This window comes from Scyliorhinus canicula, chromosome 17, assembly GCF_902713615.1.
Source record: "Scyliorhinus canicula chromosome 17, sScyCan1.1, whole genome shotgun sequence".
NCBI lineage: Eukaryota > Metazoa > Chordata > Chondrichthyes > Carcharhiniformes > Scyliorhinidae > Scyliorhinus > Scyliorhinus canicula.
In genome coordinates this window covers 60550297-60571093 of record NC_052162.1, presented here as the reverse complement: position 1 = coordinate 60571093, position 20797 = coordinate 60550297, and the positions used below count along the sequence as shown (strand labels likewise).

The 20797-nt window shown below is 44.7% G+C and overlaps 1 protein-coding gene across 3 annotated transcripts in view; it reads left to right on the top strand.

Annotated features, from left to right (window-relative positions):
- Window positions 1-10093, top strand: part of LOC119951991 (multidrug resistance-associated protein 5-like) — a 269580-nt gene extending 259487 nt beyond the window's left edge. For all 3 annotated transcript variants that reach the window (XM_038775439.1, XM_038775440.1, XM_038775441.1), the window contains 2 exons: window positions 1849-2013; window positions 9530-10093. In XM_038775439.1, the coding sequence (XP_038631367.1) occupies window positions 1849-2013; window positions 9530-9640 (276 nt within the window). In that variant the 3' untranslated portion in view covers window positions 9641-10093. The remainder of the gene's footprint in view (window positions 1-1848; window positions 2014-9529) is intronic.
- Window positions 10094-20797: the final 10704 nt, after the last annotated feature.

Sequence of the window (20797 nt, the reverse complement as noted above, 5' to 3'; positions counted from 1 at the left end):
CCAGTGGGCAGAGTGCGAGGGGAGAGAGGATGGGTGGTCCAGTGGGCAGTGTGAGGGGAGAGAGGATGGGCTGGGGGGAGGGGTTGTCATGCAGGGTTGTGTCACTTGCTTCTGCGCCTCCAACCTCGCATTGCGCGACCTCCCGGGTGGCGGATCCCCCAGCGAGGTCCAATGCCCTCTGCTCAAACACTGTCAGGGGGTGCATAACGGGTGAACTCCCTCCGGTTCTGTTGTGCTCCCGGCTGTTGTGTGCAGTCTTGTCCTGTTGAGGGGGGGGCAGAGATTGAGCATCAGAATTAGGCCGGTATCATCAGGGCATTCAGATATAGGCTACATTAATGCAGGGTGGGGGAAAAGTTGCAGCCACACCATGGCATCTCTCCAGGAGGTTGCAGCGCTCATGTGGGTCTGTGACAACGTTGTTAACCACCCTCCACTCACTCTCACCCCCCTTCCCGGGCGGGGGGGGGGGGGGGGGGGGGGGGTGTGGTTATGACCCGGGGTCACCCTCATGGCACTCACCCTGGCAGCCCTGGTGAGGTCGTGGAGCTTCTTTCGACACTGCTCCCCGGACCGAAGGGTCTGCCCCAAGTACTGACTGCCGTGCCCACCTCACGCCAGGCCCGTCGCACGGCGCTGGAAGGGTGGCGATGCCCTCGTCTTGGGCAGAGGATGCCCCTGCGCTGCTCCACCTCATCGAGGAGGGGCTCCAGGTCCGTATCACGGAACCTCGGGACGGCCCTCCGTGGCTCCGTCATTTCCCTCCCTCCTTTCTCTGCGTGGATCGCGCCCTTTTAGGACGCAGAGCATCGTCATTCAGGCGTCTCGCGCTGACGACGCGCATTCAACGTCACGCCCACTGTGTTCCGCGCTGGCCCCGCGGGGCCAGAATAGGTCGCGATCGGGGCCGTTTCGAGCCGTCGTTGAACTCGACAGAGTTCACGACGTCTACCCCGATCCGGTGCGGCCTCGGGGAATCGCGCCCCTTATATGCAAAAGGCCACTGCCAAAGCAAATAGAGTGTTGAGATGTATTGCTAGGACAGATCAATTAAAAAGAAAATATATTATACTGTCTGTTTAACCTTGGCTCGGCTTCAGTTAGAATAATATTTTCTAATTAGGTCCCCTCACATGGTAGTTATGTAGAAACCTTGAAAAGGTTCAGCGAGGGGCACAAGATTAATATTTAGTTTAAAGACTTCTAATCAGTATGATTCGCTTGAAGAACTTGGGATTTTTAATCAACAAAGGGATGATTTTGGGAAGATAAAATTAATGAGAAAAAATAAAATATGAAAGAATTAGTTTTGGTTCATGTAGACTGGCTATTTAAGTTATAAAAGATGTTTTAGGCGACATTTATATAAGTTACATAAGCACAGAACTTTTTAAATGTCAGGAAGTACTTTATGTCGGAGTCTTCAACCAATGAAATCTGTTAGCAGTTCATGCAGTTAGCACAGATTTGTTACAGTGCAGAGTGAGCAGAATGATGAGTTTCTGAGCGCAGCTCACATAAAGGCATACGTAGGAGGTAGGTGGTTATAGGAGGTATGCCTCCCAGTTACCGTGGTGTCCTACAAGTTACTTCTTTTTTGCTGGTGGAGAGGGGTACAGGAGGGTGTCAGTGAGGAATTTCAGCCTCCAAAAGTTCCCGAGAATGTTATTTTATATTTGGCGTCCACAGGAATTTTTTTAACTGGTACTGGGTGTCGAGATTTAGATTGGGGTCATAATGAGTATAAGCTGCAATTCTTTGTTTTCATATGATCGTATGTTTTGCATTCCACCAAACAGTACTTTCCAGTTCAGTGCTGTAACTTTGAACCATATTCTTTCAATGTAGATTTTATTGCTGGATGAAGCCACAGCTGCCATCGATTCAGATACTGACATGCTAATTCACAAGACCATTAAAGAGGCTTTTTCCGATTGTACAATGCTGATTGTAGCTCACCGGCTTCACACAGTGTTGAACTGTGACAGGATCATGGTGCTGGACCAAGGCGAGGTATGGTATTTTTGCTGGTCAGTGTTAACATTTGGACCTGGATTAGTTGTTATAGAGTCATAGAAGTCTACATCATAGAAAAGGCCCTTCGGCTCATCGCGTCTGCACCGGTTAAAAAGAACCACCTAACTATTCTAACCCCACTTCCCAGCACTTGGCCAATAGCCTTGTATGCCTTGGCATCGTAGGTGAACATCTAAATATTTCTTAAAAGTTATGAGGGTGAATGCCTCCACCACCCTTTCAGACAGCGAGTTCCAGACTCCCACTGCCCTCTGGGTGAAAACGTTTTTCCTCACATCCCCTCTAAACCTCCTGTCCCTACCTTAAATCTGTGCTCCCTCATCATTGATCCCTGCAGGAAGGGGAAAAGTTCCTTCATGTCTACTCTATCTATACCCCTTTAAATGTTATATATCTCAATTATGTAACCTCTCAGACTCCTCTGCTCCAAGGAAAACAACCCCAGTCTATCCAATCTCTCTTCATAACTAAAACTCTCCAGCCCAGGGAACATCCTGATAAATCTCTTCTGTCTCATTTCCAGTGCTATCACATCCCTCCTATAATGTGGATTCCAGAACAATACTCTAGCTGTGGGCTAACCAACCTTTTATACAATCCCTGCATAACCTCCCTGCTCTTAAACTCTATGCCTCAGCTAATAAAGGCAAGTATACCATATGCCTTCTTAACCACTGTATCCACTGGACCGGTGTACATGCACACCTAGGTCCCTCTGATCCTCTCTGCTTCCCAGGGTCCGGCCTTTCATCATTGTTCCTTTGCCTTGTTTGTGCTGCTCAAGTGCATCGCCAAACACTAATCTGGATTGGATTGGATTGGATTGGATTTGTTTATTGTCACGTGTACCGAGGTACAGTGAAAAGTATTTTTCTGCAAGCAGCTCAACAGATCATTTAGCACATGGAAGAAAAGGGAATTAAACAAAATTCAAGAAAATACATGAGAATACATAATAGGGCAACACAAGATATACAATGTAACTACATAAGCATTGGCATCGGTTGAAGCATACAGGTTGTAGTGTTAATGAGGTCAGTCAATAAGAGGGTCATTTAGGAGTCTGGTGACAGTGGGGAAGAAGCTGTTTTTGAGTCTGTTCGTGCGTGTTCTCATACTTCTGAATCTCCTGCCCGATGGAAGAAGTTGGAAAAGTGAGTAAGCCGGGCGGGAGGGATCCTTGATTATGCTGCCTGCTTTCCCCCGGCAGCGGGAGGTGTAGATGGAGTCCATGGATGGGAGGTTTATGTGATGGTATTCAGTAAGAGCGGTATTCACGACTCTCTGAAGTTCCTTGCGGTCCTGGGCTGAGCAGTTGCCATACCAGGCTGTGATGCAGCCCAATAGGATGCTTTCTATAGTGCATCTGTAAAAGTTAGTAAGGGTTAATGTGGACATGCCGAATTTCCTTAGTTTCCTGAGGAAGTATAGGCGCTGTTGTGCTTTCTTGGTGATAGCGTCGACGTGAGTGGACCAGGACAGATTTTTGGTGATATGCACCCCTAGGAATTTGAAACTGCTAACCATCTCCACCTCGGCCCCGTTGATGCTGACAGGGGTGTGTATAGTACTTTGCTTCCTGAAGTCGAAGACCAGCTCTTTAGTTTTGCTGGCATTGAGGGAGAGATTGTTGTCGCTGCACCACTCCACTAGGTTCTCTATCTCCCTCCTGTATTCGGACTCGTCGTTATTCGAGATCCGGCCCACTATGGTCGTATCGTCAGCAAACTTGTAGATAGAGTTGGAACCAAGTTTTGCCATGCAGTTGTGTGTGTACAGGGAGTAGAGTAGGGGGCTAAGTACGCAGCCTTGCGGGGCACCGGTATTGAGGACTATTGTGGAGGAGATGTTGGTGTTCATTCTTACTGATTGTGGTCTGTTGGTCAGAAAGTCAAGCATCCAGTTGCAGAGTGGAGAGCTAAGTCCTAGGTTTTGGAGCTTTGATATGAGCTTGGCTGGGATTATGGTGTTGAAGGCGGAGCTGTAGTCAATAAATAGGAGTCTGATGTAGGAGTCCTTGTTTTTGAGATGCTCTAGGCATGAGTGTAGGGCCAGTGAAATGGCGTCTGATGTGGACCGGTTGCGACGGTATGCGAATTGAAGTGGGTCAAGGCGTTCCGGGAATATGGAGCGCCTTGACCCACTTCAATTCGCATACCGTCGCAACCGGTCCACATTGAATTCCATTTGCCACTGATCAGCCTATCTGATTGACCCGTGTATATCCTCCTGTAATCTAAGGCTATTTACCACCCCACCAATTGTCATTATCGTCCACAAACTTACTGATCAACTCTCCTACATTCATATAAACCACAAACAGCAAGGGCTCCAATAATGACCCCTGCAGGCCCCACTGGACACAGGCTTCCAGTCAGAAAAACACCCCCAGCCATCACCCTCTGCTTCCTGCCACTCAGCCAATTCTGGATCCGATTTGTCAAATTTCCTTGGATTCCATGGGCTCCTAGCTTCGCTATTAGTCTCCCATGTGGGACCTTATCAAAAGCCTTGCTGAAGTCCAAGTAGACTACGTCAAATGCACTGCCCTCACCTACACACCTGGTCACCTCCGAAAAATTGAATCAAGTTGGCCACAATATGACCTCCCCTTAACAAAACGATGCCAACTGTTCTTGATTAATCCCTGCATCTCCAAATGCAGATTGATTCTGTCTCTCAAAATTGCTTCCAATAGTTTCCCCATCACTGAGGTTAGGGGACTGGGGACTGAAAGCTGATTAATTTTGAAATTCTGTTTTCCCGGAGGTAAAGACGGGTAAAGCGCACCCAATGACCTGCTCTGAATAAAAATTATTATTCTTGAAAGTACACAGGTAAACATTGGTTATGAAGATGGAATAGAGTGACTATGATGACCCATAACAAATGAAAGACTGTCTTAAGTTTTAGTTTACTGTTAGCTCTTTTGCTTCAGTCGCAAACAAAAAGGTTACAATAAGCTTCACAGTCAGAAATCTTGTCACAGCTTAACTCAATACAGTGTTTCAAAGATGAGTCAGTAAACCTCAGGTAGTTTGTTCCAGCAAGGAACCAAGCTACAATTCAACTGAATTACGTTGTGATATTTATTCAAATAAATGTCTGATTATCAATTCCTTTTGTATTTAACAAACAGCTATTTAAATTCAACAGAGCCCATTTAACTTGAATTGTTCAAATAAACAGGTTTAATTTGGGAGTTCAAAAACAATCTATCTAGGACTTTAAAAATATACTAGTTAAGGTTGCTAACTCCTGCAGTTCATGTGAAAAAAAGGATTCTTGTTCTTTGTAAGAAAATTGCTTGCAATTTTTTTAGCGCAGTGTTGCAAATTATTATTTTCTATTAAATATGGGCAGTTCGAAAGTTCAACAATTAATGGGAAAATATATTAGCCAGAATTTTGGTGATTATTGGTCATGGTCACCGCAGCCCTGAACTTTTATGCCTCAGGTTCATTCCAGGGCTCGAGTGGGGACTTGTGTGGCATTTCCCAACCAGCAGCCCACAAGTGCATCTTTGAACTCACAGATGCCATGTTTGTCTGGGCAGCCAACTAAACTTTGACCTGGACCAAGCCCAAAAGGACGCCTGGGCAGCAGAATTCTCCGCCATCGCTGGATGCCCACGTCCAGGGGCTAATAGACACACATGCAGCCTTGCACACACTAGGGCATCATTGACGGTACCACCTATTCCCTGCCTCCCCCTTTTCTGCTCCCCTTCCCCGTGCTCCATCTCCTCTCCATCTCAGTGACCCTCTATTTGCCTTCCGCGCTCTGCTACTATGTCTAGGTGTTTCCTCAGGATGCACATCAGCGATGGAGGCAGCTTGCTGCCATGGCTCGTGGCCTTTGATGCTGCTGGTGGGGGTTGTAGGGCCGGAAGGCCCCGACCCATTCGCCGACCACGCCCTGCCGAGACGCGCAGATGTCGAGAGGTGAGGGGATGACTTGGGGATACTGGTGGCTGTGACCGCCGCCACCCTGCACGGAGGTTCCAGATTGACCTCCAGCACCCTGCTCCTCCTGGTCGGAGCCTGTAGGGCCCTGGGGGTCAACACATGCTCTGCAGTGGCTCGCCAATGTCCACCTGAGACTGGGACATACTCTGCATCATCTCGGAAAGGTTCACCTGCGTCAGGACACGTCCCCCAGCGACTGGGACATGCTGTCGAGGTGCTCAGCCATGGCCATCACTGACTGGGAAATGCCTTGGACACCACCACTAATGGTGCTGACATCATGCTCCAAGCTCTCCACTGCGGTCGTCACCCTAGCAATGTTGGCCTCTGTGTCACACATTGCCGCTCTATCTCCTCAACCTTTGGGACTCCTCCAATCGACTGTGGACTTGCTTGAGTGTCGCTGACATCCCCTTCTGCATCTCTTGGCCACACCCTATTGATTGTATCAGCTCTGGATGGACCTGGTCCAGAGGCTCAGCATCTGATGCGGCCAGCTGGGTCCTGGAATCCAGATGACCTCCGACTGCTGTCTCGCCTGAATGTTCCTGTCTCCACCTGATATGCATCTGTGTGCCCCAGAAGCCTGTCAACTGCTTCCCCCCCACAGAGGTGTGTGTCACTGCCCTGGTGGAGGGTGGGGATGACAGCTGTGACACAACTATTATGGTGGTATCTTTGGATATCTCCTCTGCGTTCTCTTTACGACGGCGGGGGGGGGATGCACCATCGGATGGAGACCATGTGGGAGAATGGATATGTGGTCAGTTGGGTAGGACCAACATGCTGGCATGAACAACTCACATCTGACCGGTCATCTGGGTGGGGGCCGGTGGTCACTTACATGCAGCCCAATCTCGCTGGCGGCGACCGATCTGTCCTCAGTCAACCCCGCAACCAGCAGTGTCCATTCCTCATAGGGGATGAGGACTCTGATGTCCGGCAGCCCACAACTCCGCAGCCCGCTTGGGCCCTCTCCCATCTGTTATGGGGCAGCTTCTCCTGTGAGGACACAGAAGGCATAGTGAGCCCACATTTCATGCACTGGGTGGGGGAGAGGGGGGGAGCGTGGAGTGGTGCTGGCCAGGATCTGCGGGAGTGCCAGGCGTATGGTCCTCTTATCTAAGGAAACATATTCTGGCATTGAAGGCAGTCCAGAGAAGGTTCACTGGGTCGATCCCAGGTATGGAGGGATTTTCTTGAGGAGAGCTTTAGTAGGTTAGATCTGTACTCATTGGAGTTTAGAAGAATGCGAGGTAATCTTGTTGAAACATATAAGATTCTCAGGGGGCTTAACAGGGTCAGTGCTGAGAGGTTGTTACCCCTACTGGGACTGGAGGGCATAATCTCAGAGTAAGGCATCACCCATTTAACACAGATGAGAGATTTCTTCTCTCAGAGGGCAGTGAATCTGTGGAATTCTTTACCACAGAGGGTTGTGGAGGCTGGATCGTAAGTATGTTCAAGGCTGAGATTGTCATGATCTCATTGAATGGCGGAGCAGACTCAATGGACCAAATGGCCCACTTCTGCTCCTATGCAGCAAGGTCATTGCTGTCATTTCAATGCTGAGTCTATTGATGAGGACTGCGACAACATGCTATTTATGGCATGATCAGAGTGCTAAGTTTGACAGACCCTGTGTCCTGCTCTCCAATGACAATTCAAGGTTGCATGCAATGCTCAGTAGTGTCAGCATCGGTTTCCCTTTGACATCGAAGATGGCTAGTTTTGCATGCAGAAAGTTGTTCAATCCAATGTGGCTGTGGAGTCTGCATGGCTTTCCACAGTGCAGACAAGGCTTAATTGTCTGATTATTCTTTTTCTTTGGTACTGCCCGGTCCTTCTAGCTTGCCTTTTCTTCTTTACTGCCTGAGCTCACTACTTGAGATTTCTTCCCAAGACGTTCTTTCACGTGCATTTTTTTCTCCCAGTCTGGACATGTGGACATGCCACATTTTCTGAGATTCACTTTCAAGGAATCCTTGACTCTCAGTCTCAGCCTACCTCACAGATGGTGTCCGTCCAACTTTATGTTGCAAAGCAAGACCACCAGGGATTATATCGTCAGTCATACTGGGCGCGATTCTCTAATAAAGGGGCTATGACCCCACGCCGGCATGAAAACCAGTGCCGACCACTCTGGCGTCAACGGCCCCCCACAGTGAAGAATTCTCCCCTTCCTCGTGGGCTAGGTTGGTGCCAGACTGGTCTCTGCAGCTACAGCCGGCGTGGAACAGCCCGTGTGAGTTTGCGCATGCGCGGAACGTCTGGCGTATTTCTGCGCATGTTCGGAACAGCCGGCATATTTACGTGCATGCGCGGAATGGGCAGCATATTTCCGTGCATGCTCGTGGGTTCACTTCTCCGAGCCGGCCCTGCAGGGGCCCGGTGCAGAATAAAGTAAGCCCCACGGAACCAGCCCGCCCGCCGATCGGTAGGCCCCCCCCCCCCCCTCCAGGACGGCCCCCACACACTCACCATCCAGGTCCCGTCGTGTGGGACCTGAGTAACCCACGCCGATGGGACTCGACGAAACACGCCCCATCGGGGCCCGGAGAATCGCCGGCGTGGGGGGGTGGGCGCTGTCAACGGACCCCGACCGGTGTGGTGGCGATCCCACGGGCGCCCGAAAATCAGCGCCGGAGACTGGGGAAGCCGGCGTCAGGGCAGCGGGGCACGATTCTCACACCCCCCCCGGGATTCTCCGACCCGGCGTCTGCTCCATCTGAGCTGCGCTCTGATGATGAACGCTTTTGTTCCAGACTTGAAAGTACCTCACTTTATCCTCTCTTTGGATGCCTATGATTTTTCATATGTATTTCATATAGAGCCTGTCCAACTGCTTAAATATGTATCGAGTACGTAATCTCACAGGAGCATCACCATCCAGAAGGTCATCACTTTGAACTCTCCAGACCCTGGGAGGGTATTTCTGGCAACAGCTTCTAGATTTCCACATTTACCTGCTGCTGTGCCAATGCCGGAAGTTGCTATCAAATTTCATCACGGGGGGTACTGGTAGTCTTACTATTGTTGTTACAGCGAAATTGGAGCCATTATGTTTCTGGTATTTAATGCTGCCTTCATTTACTGGGCAATTAATGTGTTTGGCAACCCTTTTTTGTGAGAATCCAATACTTTTTTGGAGAGGAAGCAGTCTAACCCCGGACTTATCTGCAAGAGTAGTGTGATATAGAACCCAAAAATATCCACAGTAAAAGTAATACAATTCCTAAACGTTAAGTCGTCCTCTAACATTCAAATGACCAACCAATATTTGCTTACATATGAAGAAAAGACACTTGGGTGAGATGCTGGAAGATTGCCACCATTTGTCTAGATGCACCCTAACGTGAAGCACTACATTAGGAGAGGAAACATCTTTAATTATAATTTTTTTTTTGTGGGAGAAGGATTAAAAATATTCTTTTAAGTTGACAATATAAGGAGCAGTGATTTCTGACAGCAAATGAAAGCAAGCAACAAACCTTTTTAAGTGTTAAAATTACTTTCTTTATTAGATTGCTGAATTTGACAGTCCCAGTGTCCTGATCTCCAACGACAATTCAAGATTCCATGCAATGCTTAGCACAGTGGAAAACAGGATAACAGCATCACCATCCAGTGGTTAATCTCCTGGTACAGCAGCCAAGTTGAAACTCTCCAGACTATCACTGGCCTGACGTGTATTGCGACCTCTCTCCTCTGCCAAAAGGAACTGAGAAAGAATTGAGGATGCTATGTAGATGGATAAAGTGATTCCCAAGTGAAATATCACTCATGAATACTTTATTTATTATATCTCAAAGGCACCACAACCATCAAGTAATTGACAGTGGTTATGTCTGTAAAAAAGGAATAACCAATGCAATATACTGGGAGTCATTTAAGAGTGCTTTCAGTGCAACACTGCTCAGTACAGTGGATTATTTTTAAATTAAGTTCATTGCAATTTTAAAGAGTACCTAAATTAACTGCTCCTTGCCAAAAGCTAATCTTTGAATGTTAATGAGAATGAATCAATTGTAATTAAACATTTATGAAACAAAGTGTCAGAAGTGAGCGATTCAATGAAAGGCTAGAGATCAAGCACATCTTCCAACCCAGCAATTCATTTTGTTGAAAACTGTTTCAAAAATCCACAACAAATTTTTCTCTTTGAACCACTTATGACATTTGTTTACCAGAACTAGGGACGTTTTTGTCAAGATAATTGTGTGTCATCACCTGAATGTCTTCTGCTATTTTCTATAATACCGCTATTTTCTGGAATACAGCAGTACCTCTCACTTTGGACTCATCTAACTGCCTCCATAAAGAAAGTATAAAGTTATTTTTTTAAAATCCATTCTTCATTATGAGATATGGATTTGCTCTGTAGAGGAATTCCTGTGGGAGTGGCATTATCCTTCATTTGGATTCCGACATTTTTTTATTTGGGGCAGACATCAATATTTCAATTTTTCGCACCATCCTATGAAAGCAAAAACTGCATGCTGCTTGACAGAAAATGATACGGTTGTCCATTTTATGGTCCTTTTTGACACAGTATTCATCAGTCCATTGTAGAATTTGAGGCTGAATAAAACTGGAACCAGCAGTGTGCCACTAACTACCAATCAGATAGCTGCTTTTTATATTCTCCCAAACACCGTTTCCAACTGTAATTACAAATATTTAGGGGAAATAAACTTCTGGTAATGTTCTTAATTTAAACATTTTAGTATGTAACTCAAAACAACTGCAGTTTTTTGCCATAAGAAAGCTTTGCAAGAGAACTCATAAGGGAATTAAACCTCACTGGGTTACCTGATAGTGTTATTGTTTTGTTTTATCAGTGTTTGTTTGAGAAGTTTCAATATTTACAAGCTATGCAGGATAAGGTCATGACGATTCATTAATATCCATATAATTCATTAGGCACAGTATATCAATACATACTGATACAAGGCCATATTTTCTGAACATTCATTGTCAATATTCAGAAAATATGATCCTGGGCTCTACCATTGATCAGATGATAATATCAAGAGTCCCTTGAAGTCTCTGCCATGCTATGTCAATCATAATCAGGATTCTCGTGACTGTAGCAGATTCTGATTGGACCAGAACAAGTCTGTCAATCGATTTTGAGGAGCGGAGGATGGGTACGTGACCCTTTAAGGAATATTCTTATTTATCACCTTTTTCTATGAAAAGGGTAAACCTCTAGGAATGTTATACTTGTAAATATATTAACACTCAAGAGTATAATGTGAATAACCTCAAAGACATCACATCCTGTGAGGCTGTTATCACGAGCACTGAAATTTCAAAAGTACTAATCTCATTACAATTAAATACTAGAATGAACTTGATTGTTATGCATTTGGAAACATTTCAAAAATGTTTTAATGTTTAGTATGCTGAGATAAGAAGAAATTAAACCAACAATTTAAATATTTAGGATTCTTCTTCACTGGAATTTCAAGGGAAATTCACAAGACGGCCATTAATGGTGGAAAGGTCATTATTTGCAGTGAACTGATCAAGGACAAATTAATTATATAAACTGTTCTAGCCTGCAACAATCTTTTCAGTGTAAATAATAGGACCTTTTCTTGTGTATTGTAAGTATATGCATGCAGTTTATTTACTTCTGTTGCTCAATGTTGATGCAACAGGAAGAATGTATTTGAGTATCCACAGCAGATAGTCAAATAATCAGTAGTATGAAAAATGCAACCTGGCAAAATATCCATTCACAGTTCATTTATTGTGTATGCCTTTTTTTCTCTACCTTAAAGTCAGTACTACCATCCAAACCAAGTCTAATATGACTGTATTAATTGAATATTTGGGCATAACTATAATAACCAGTATAAAATAATACGCTTCTCTCCTTTGGAGATTTCACTAGTTGGCAGTACTTGGCTTTCAACTTTTATAACACTACACAGGAACAGTCATTGTAACTTAAACAGGTACAACGTCTTCAACACTGCCAAACTAATGAATTAATTGTTTTCTGGCTGAATAAAGGTAGAGTGACTGAGTCTATGTATGTAACTCAACATGTTACTAGTTTTTAAATCAACCGCTTGTACGATTGAAGGTGTGAACCTTGAATTTCTGTAGTAATTTCCCAAGCTGCAGCTGCAACTTTGGCAAAATTCCTGGGAAAATTACCTAAATGCCTAAAAATAGTTGGTTCAACTTTTTCCAGAATTTCCCCTGATATTCTGCCAAAGTATGGTGGGAAATTCCAGCTCCTGCATCCCAGATCTTACAACCTTTCTCATCTCTCTATATTTACTCTCAAACATTGCTCTCCTTTTCCTTTTATACTCCAAAAACACTCCCTACATATACCTTCCCTCTCCCCATCCCCTCACAGTGTTGAAATAAAAAGTCTTTCAGTATTCTATTCCTGGACCTCAACACTGTCTTTCCTTACATCGGCTTAGGTTCTCCCTTCTTCCAACAATCTGCAACATTTTAAAATCAAAGCTTGGGCTATCTAAAAACTTTGACTCAATTTAACTAATCTTCTCACCTTACTTTTTTCAGGCTTGCTGATGTTTTGAGCCTTGGGTTTTCACCAATGTTTTCAATACAAAAACACTTGAGTGGGACATTAAATTATCAGAAATAGTGCTCCTATGATGTTTGATCAGGTAGATTTAATTTTTGACAGTGTAATTGTGGTATTATTTGTGAAGAGATATTCTGCACAATTCACTGTACAAGAAATACATTTTAACCATAGCTGAAGAAGATAATGTTGCTGCAATGGCTATCTTCATGCACAGTATTAATGTGAATGTTTGCATGTTGTGTGTACTATCTTGATATATACTGCTGAAATGTATAATATTTACAATATTTTTGGTTAATATTAGTGCTACAAATGCCTTGTATTTAGAATTATCAGAGACCTATCAATATACTAATTGCTGTAGAGGTAGGAAGGAGGAGGTATGTATATACCAAAACACACAAAAGGTTTTGTTCCTTTATCTGCTAGGGACCAGGAAAGCATCAGACTGATTTATCCTTTACAGCTCCCTAATAAATTACTATCTTTTCTTTGTAACTTTGCAAACAAGGCATTGAGGAAGAAGTTTTTACCTGTCCACAGCTCTGTTTAAAAATTGGTCTCTCTGTATGATAATGCAATCAAAGACTTCCTCGGATGTAAAATGGACTTATAAAACAATAAAATTATTTTTATATTTGAGTGGCTTTGTCTGTATTCTGTGTCACCATAAAATGCTGACATGTTTAAACTAAATTAGATAATTTTCCACAAAATTAATCATGTTAATTCTAAAACATTTCAATAAGTTTGCTTTTGCTGCACTCATGCGAGTGTGAGTAATGGTTATCCATAATCACTATCACGGAAATGTAATTAAAAGATATGTGTTTAACTGCACAGTAAAATCTCAATGTAAAATCCATATGTGGATTGCAATTAGTTCCTTAGTTATAGTCAGTCAAAACGCCACCCTCATCCCCTCCGCCAAGGGGTAATATTACTTGCATCTTGTGGCAAAGTATGTCAAGTCTATATTTAACATAAAGGGTCCCAAGACAATTAATATTGTGCCAAAGGAATATTGGAAAAGGTAAAAGCTCGTCAGAGTTTAAAGTTTTCACTTGAAAGAAATACAATGGGCTGGTTTCTCCTTTCGAGAGACTAAATGATCTTTTGGGGGGTCTCTGTTGGAGGTCTGATTGGGGGGGGGGAATCTGATCGGGGGGTTGGGGAATGGGTTGGGCAGGTTTTGCAATCAGGGTAGCACCTACGTTACATATTTACCATCTTGACACACTGTGGATCCACCATATCAGGGCCACGCCTGAAAACACTTGCAGTGATCCAGGCCTGCGTGAACCTCAGCCGAGAGGGCCAGAGCATCACGGGGACGTGGAGAATCGGGCTTCCAACCTGTTAATCCAATGCAAATGGGTTCAAATGATCCATTTGATCATTTAGCCTCACGGTAGCATGGTGGTTAGCATCAATGCTTCACAGCTCCAGGGTCCCAGGTTCGATTCCCGGCTGGGTCACTGTCTGTGTGGAGTCTGCACGTCCTCCCCGTGTGTGCGTGGGTTTCCTCCGGGTGCTCCGGTTTCCTCCCACAGTCCAAAGATGTGCGGGTTAGGTGGATTGGCCATGCTAAATTGCCCGTAGTGTAAGGTTAATGGGGTTGGGTTAGGTTACGGGTATACGGGTTACGTGGGTTTAAGTAGGGTGATCATGGCTCGGCACAACATTGAGGGCCGAAGGGGCTGTACTGTCTATGTTCTATGTTCCTGCCGTCACAGGGCATGTAGCTTGCTGCCACAACTGGTGGGGGACCAGAGCATCGGAACAAGTTTGGTGCCCTGTGCCAATCCCATTTTTAGTTCGACGCTCAATTCTTCGTGCTACCGGCGGCGGGCAGCGGAGAATCCACGCCAACGGCTTTCACCTTACCAATAAATATCTGAAACAAGAATAGATGTCACCACCTCCTTGGGCTGGTGTGTGGTCACTTCCAGCCCCACTTAACCAAGAATCAAAATACCAGCAAAATTTGATTCTATTTTAAAATAACTGAGGACTTTGGCTGAACCCAATGAACTGCAGTCACTAGGTTTGCAAATGCTAACCAAATATAACCTTTTATTATTTAACAGTAATATAATTAAACTGGCAAAAATGTAACTACCTAATAACCCATTCCAACCCCCCCCCCCCCCCCCCCCCCCCCCAGCTAATCGTTTAATAACCTTCTTGACCTGTCAATCAGATTGTGACTTTAGAATCCCCCACTGAGATAATGGTAAGGTTGCAAAAAGCAGCCAAGCATTGATAATGATATCTCTAAGGATAATGTCCCCAAAACATAGCTATTGTCACCTGATAGACCAGATTGTTTTCAACTATCACTGACACAAGCAGCCTATTTTTAACATTTTCCGACGGTTTGCTATTTAAATAACTTGACATCGGGATCTCGCATTCCATTTTCAAAGGTCTGTGGAATCTCCCTTGACTTTTATGCCCCTCGGTCGGCATATTTGAAGGTGGAGGTACACAAAACAGTTTATGGCCTTCCAACCAACACCCGTGTAGTCTCCCATTTTACATTAGGTGAGGGAGGTGTCAGGTAGCCTTCCCACTCTTGAACCTTATTTCACCTCCGCTGCTATTTTACCACAGCAGGAGCAGGCCCACACCAGGTAGGTAGCCTGGAAGATTTCATTATGCTGACTGGTGTAGGGCAAGGGGAAAGAACTTCCTTCAGGGATCCCCCTGTTCCCCCCTCCCTTTATATCCTCCCCCTATGGGCTCTCAAACATGCCCCTACTCACCACCCTGACTGGGGTCTGCCAGACTAGGCCCCGCTGATACTCTGGACATCAAGGGCTGGTTTCTCCACCGCGCAGCACCAGATTTCTGTTTCAGCATGCCGGCAAAACGGATCATCCCGCTGGCGGAGAATCCAACCCCAAGTTTGGCTCCATAACCTCCCCTTGTTTGGGGATTGCCTGTAGTCCCATCTATGGCTACCACACAAACATGGCACTGTTGTGACTACAAAGGGGGGGGGGGGAAGGGTAGAGGGGGCCTGTAGATCACATCCACTTGTTCTAGGCGTGTCTAAAGTTGAGGGGGTTCTGGCAGGGCTTCTTGGAGGTCATGTCCGAGATTTTGGGCATGGGGTGGCTCCGAGTTCAGAGGCGACGATATTTGGAGTGTTGGAAGAGCTGGGAGTCCAGGTGGGGAGAGAAACTTATGTTTTGGCCTTTACCTCCCTATTGGCCTCGAGACAGATTTTGTTGGGCAGGTGGGTCTCGGAGCCGCCAAAAGCAGGGGTGTGGGTGAGCGACCTGGCAGAATTCCTGCACTTCAAAAAGGTTAACTTTGCCATACAGGGAGCAGAGAAGGGGTTCATCCCGAAGTGCAAGCAGTGTATAGACTTCTTTCAAGTGAATTAAGGCGTCAGTGGGGAGGGTCCGTGGGCTTCATGTTTTTCCTATGTTTTGGAGGGGTGGGGAGATAAGGGGGAAAAATAAGGGGGCTGGGTGAGTTGCAGGCTTGTTAGCAGTTGCTGCTGTTGGCTCGTGTTTTGTATCTGTTGTATTTGTTTCTGATGTATGTATGCAAAACGCCTTTAGTAAAAATATTTTTGAAAAAAGAGTAACCAGTCAAATTGAAGGACATTTTTCTACTGTGAACTTGAACCCACATTGAAGAGTCAAAACTGAAGTCTTGGTTTATTTGAATGCAAATTGCACAAAGTATTTTGTAACACTCAATTGCTTCATGAAAGGGTTTTAAAGGGAAGCCTTTGGATGTTTTGTGCAGCCATATTAATAAGAACAGTGGGGCAATACAGCACTGTGGAGTTTGATGGATAAAGAGAGATAAGGCTAGTTTTTGCTTTGGTTTAATCGATTTATAGAAGAAAATAAATCAAAGACTCAAGTTACAACAATTTTTGAACTAATAGCATATTTAACTACCATACATCCAGATTGTTTCATACAAAAGAAAGTTCAACATTAAACAGCAACTGGGAGATGAGAGTTTTGATGGTGGGAAGAGATAAAACAAAGTGGATGAGTTTGAATTGAGAATTTAAGAGTAAAAACCACAATGCCTAAAGGCTCTGACAAAGCTGAAATAGGGGTTGCACTCGAGTTCATTGGGAAAACCCACCTGGGAGACTTTGAGGGATTTTCGTCTTCTTAAACCAGCTGGTTCATATGGCATTTTATGAGTTGTGATGGATGCGTGAGGTGTGAGCGGGAAGGCTCACCCGACACACCAGATCAGTTCCCAACATTGTTTAATGGCTCCCTAAACCTCACCACAGACTGTTCCCCTCGTGAGTGTCCCTGTCCCTGTTCTCCCCCCCCCCCCCCCCCCCCCCCCCACCCCCTCAAGCCGGAGCACCCCACAGCCATAAATAAAGGCTGAATGGGACTTCTGCCCCTCACTGGGAAGTCTGCACTCGGGAGCTGGCAGCGACATTAGTTCTAACAATGCCTTGGGTGCGTTAGTGGGCACTGCTAGAACTGTCAGAGAAGGAAGGCTCAATGTTCCCCCAGCCAGGAAGTTCCAGATATTGGGCAGAGAGATTTTGTGTATGTCAGGGAGGGGCGGTGGGTTTAAGGCTGAAGGTGGGAATAAATGGGGGCTTCTATCTTCAGTAGTCCAACCCCCAATTGGCAAAGGGCAGATACCAAAGATAGCATCCCCCTTCCTTCTTGCCTTTTGAAGAATTTACTTACTTTTAAGAAAACAATTGTGCTGCCCATTTCCAACTGCCTATGCCAAACATTTTTGGCAAGGGCAACATAGTATCAGGGTCAACAGGTTTAGTAACAAACCTAATTGAACCGTGATTATCTATTTAAATATGGCGGGTGGCTGTTGATTTCGGCAACCCCCCCAAAAAAAACCACACCCAGCAGGTGCATCTAAAATGCAGCTCATAATCTATTATCAGCTGTAAAAGTTTCAATAGCTTTTGGTCAATAAGACAACCTGCTGAGCTGATATTATTTGAAACTCAGCTGAGCATTCATAATGGAACAGCTGTCACAATAAATGTTTCTAGCTCACTGACAGAACAGATATTAGAGCAGAATGCCTGTCAATGTAGGGAAAGAGGATCTTTTCTACATGGAATCCCTAAAGCGCAGGAAGCCATTCGGCCCATCGAGTTTGCACCGATCCTTTGAAAGACCACCTTCTCTGGGCCCAATCCCTCATCCTATTCATGCAACCCCACCCTAAGGGCCAATACACCTAACCTGCACATCTTTGGACTGTGGGAGGAAAACCACGCAGACACGGAGAATGGAAACTCCACAGTCACCTGATGCCGGTATTGAATGCGTGTCACTGGTGCTGTGAGTCAGCAGTGCTAACCATTGTGCCACCCTTCTTTTTACTTTAGGAAGCAGGGTGTTTTATGTAAACAGCTAGACTTGTCAGTCCAATTAAGCCACAGCAGAAAATCGCAACAACAGAGGACTTTTAAAAAACTTATGTATACATTATGGTGCCTTTTTCATTGTTAGATTACATTTATTGTCACATGTATCAAGGGACAGTGAAAAGTATTGTTCACATGTATTAGTGTTTTTCCAATTGCACAATGCTAATCAATGTAAACTTTACAGGACCAGATCCTGACAATGAATCATTATTAAAAACACATCTACGTTACAAAAAGGACCTAATAGTGACATTTGGTGTCAGAACATTTTACACTTAACGTTCAGACTATTCTCAACTAACCAGCTGGCTTTCCATTGTCCTCATAGGATCATAGAATTTACATTGCAGAAGAAGGCCATTCAGCCCATTGAGTCTGCACTGGCCCTTGGAAAGAGCACCCTACGTAAGCCCTCACCTCCATCCTATCCCCGCAACCCAGCAAACCCCACCTAACCTGTTTTTGGACTGTGCAATTTAGCATGGCCAATTCACTTAACCTGCACATCTTTGGATTGTGGGAGGAAACCGGAGCACCCGGAGGAAACCCACGCAGACACGGAAAACGTGCAGACTCCGCACTGACAGCGACCCAAGCCAGGAATCAAACCTGGGACCCTGGAGCTGTGAACCATTAGTGCTAACCCCTGTGCCATCCATCATAAACTCTCAGACCTAGTATGCTTTTAATGGACTTCCAAAACCCTGTATCTTCAAGCGGTGTGCGAGGAAATCCAATTTTCATCCCCCATTTAAAATGGGGAACATGATCTCATTGGGGCTAGGTGTATGTTTGGCAAACTAGGCAACCTTGACCCGGAAAAAGGCCACAGAAATACGAGACTGGAGGAAAAAGAGGTTGCCTCCAGAAGAAATTGTGTGTCCATTTGTTCAGGGAAACACGGCTCTGCATCCAGATGAAAATTTGGTCCCAGAGGCCTAAAGAATTTGAGCTGCAGGGTAGGAGGAGGTTGCAAAGAAGATGAGCAATGTATGAAGGGATTTGTAAGCAAAGATAGGATTTTATAATTAATGTGTTGGAAAATAGGGAGCCAGTGAAGTCTGTAATGGAAATGGCAGATGGTGACAAAGTAAGAGTTAGATATTTGAGACGGGTGGAGCTTAGGAAACCAGCATGTGTAACTTTGGAGAAATTAAGTGAAAATAACAAAAACATGAATGGGGGTCTTAAGAACTTAAAAGAATGACAAATGGCCATTTGGCCCCTCACATGTCTGCTACTTCCACAGACCCAGTATCTGGATTGTGCCTCAAGACAATACCTGACTGCAATAGCCATTGCTACTTGCCACTGAAGTCATATTCGACTCGAAACGTTAACTCTGTTTCTCTCACTACAAATACTGCCACACCTGAGTTTTTCTAGCACTTTTGATTTACATTGCAGCCAACCACTAACACCAAATACCTGAGAACTGCTATGCTAAATACGGAGACAACTAGATTCTGATTTTGTTTTACTTATTCAGAGTATGTTCCATAGACAAATGGTATTCTATCAGATTTAGCTTTAAAGATTCCACAGACCTTTAATTTTGATATGTGTGATTACAGTACTCACATGTCAAAACACTATTCATGTTTTAAAGCAGAGCAAGTTTTTAAACACACACCTATCCAAATAACCTCATTATAGTGTATTGTTTTCAGTCAACAAGGCCAGAATTATTCTGATAAATATTATGCAAAGAACAACTAGATTAGCATTAAGCTCAATTCTACACCAGCAGATTTTCAATAAAATCAAACTGATCATATATTGCCTTTGGCAGAGACCTCACCCTGTAAGCAGGTGCCCGCTTTACGCAATGTTACTCTCAAATCAGCATATCATTTCAGCCTGCAGGTATCTTCCCTCCAATTTTTTTTCTTCCTAAATATCTTCTCTCCCTCCCGTGTGCGGGAGCCAAATATAGAAGTTTTCCTTGTGGCAAACTGCAGCAATTAAGATCTCCATTCCACCAGTTCATAGTTCTATACAATGAAGCAACACAGTGGCACTACTTCCTCACAGTACCAGGGACCCAGGTTTGATTCCGACCTCTGGTAACTGTGTGGAGTTTGCACTTTCTCCCCGTGTCTGCATGGGTTTCCTCCGGATACTCCGGTTTCCTTCCACAGCCCAAAGATGTGCAGGTTAGGTGTATGGGCCACACTAAATTTCCCTTTAGTGTCTAGGGATATACAGGTTAGGTTACGGGTTTTCACCAGGGCCAGGTGGGCCAGTGTAGGGTGCTCTTTCAGATGGTAGGAGCAGACATGAATGGCCTGCTTCTACACTGTGGGTATTCTATGAAACAAAAACTCAAAATGTGCCACAGCACCTGTGACAGGTCTCCTGCTAGGGAGATAAAACAGGTTTTTTTAAAACCATGGATCCTATCCATTTATATTCAAAAAGCCTTTCATTTTTGGACACAATGAACAAACAGGAGATTTCTAACCTACAAGCTTGCCTGTTCACTATCTTCAACAAAAGCTTCAAGACAATGGACTCAAATTCTAAATATAACGCAGTCATAGAATTGAACAAAAAAGTCTCTGGTTTTGGCAGTGCCTTTGTCAGTATAAATATGCAGTATTTACATATGTAGTAATATGTTTATATATGCAGTAAGTAAATATGTACTTACTCAAGTGCTGGTAAATGCACAATCTGGGGAAATCGTCCCACACAATATATCAAGACGCTTCTCTGTTGTGGGTGCTAAGTCACCTAAAGGTCACTTCCAACATTCATTGTTCATTACTTCATTTATAAACTGAAGGTGTCTCCATTATTTGA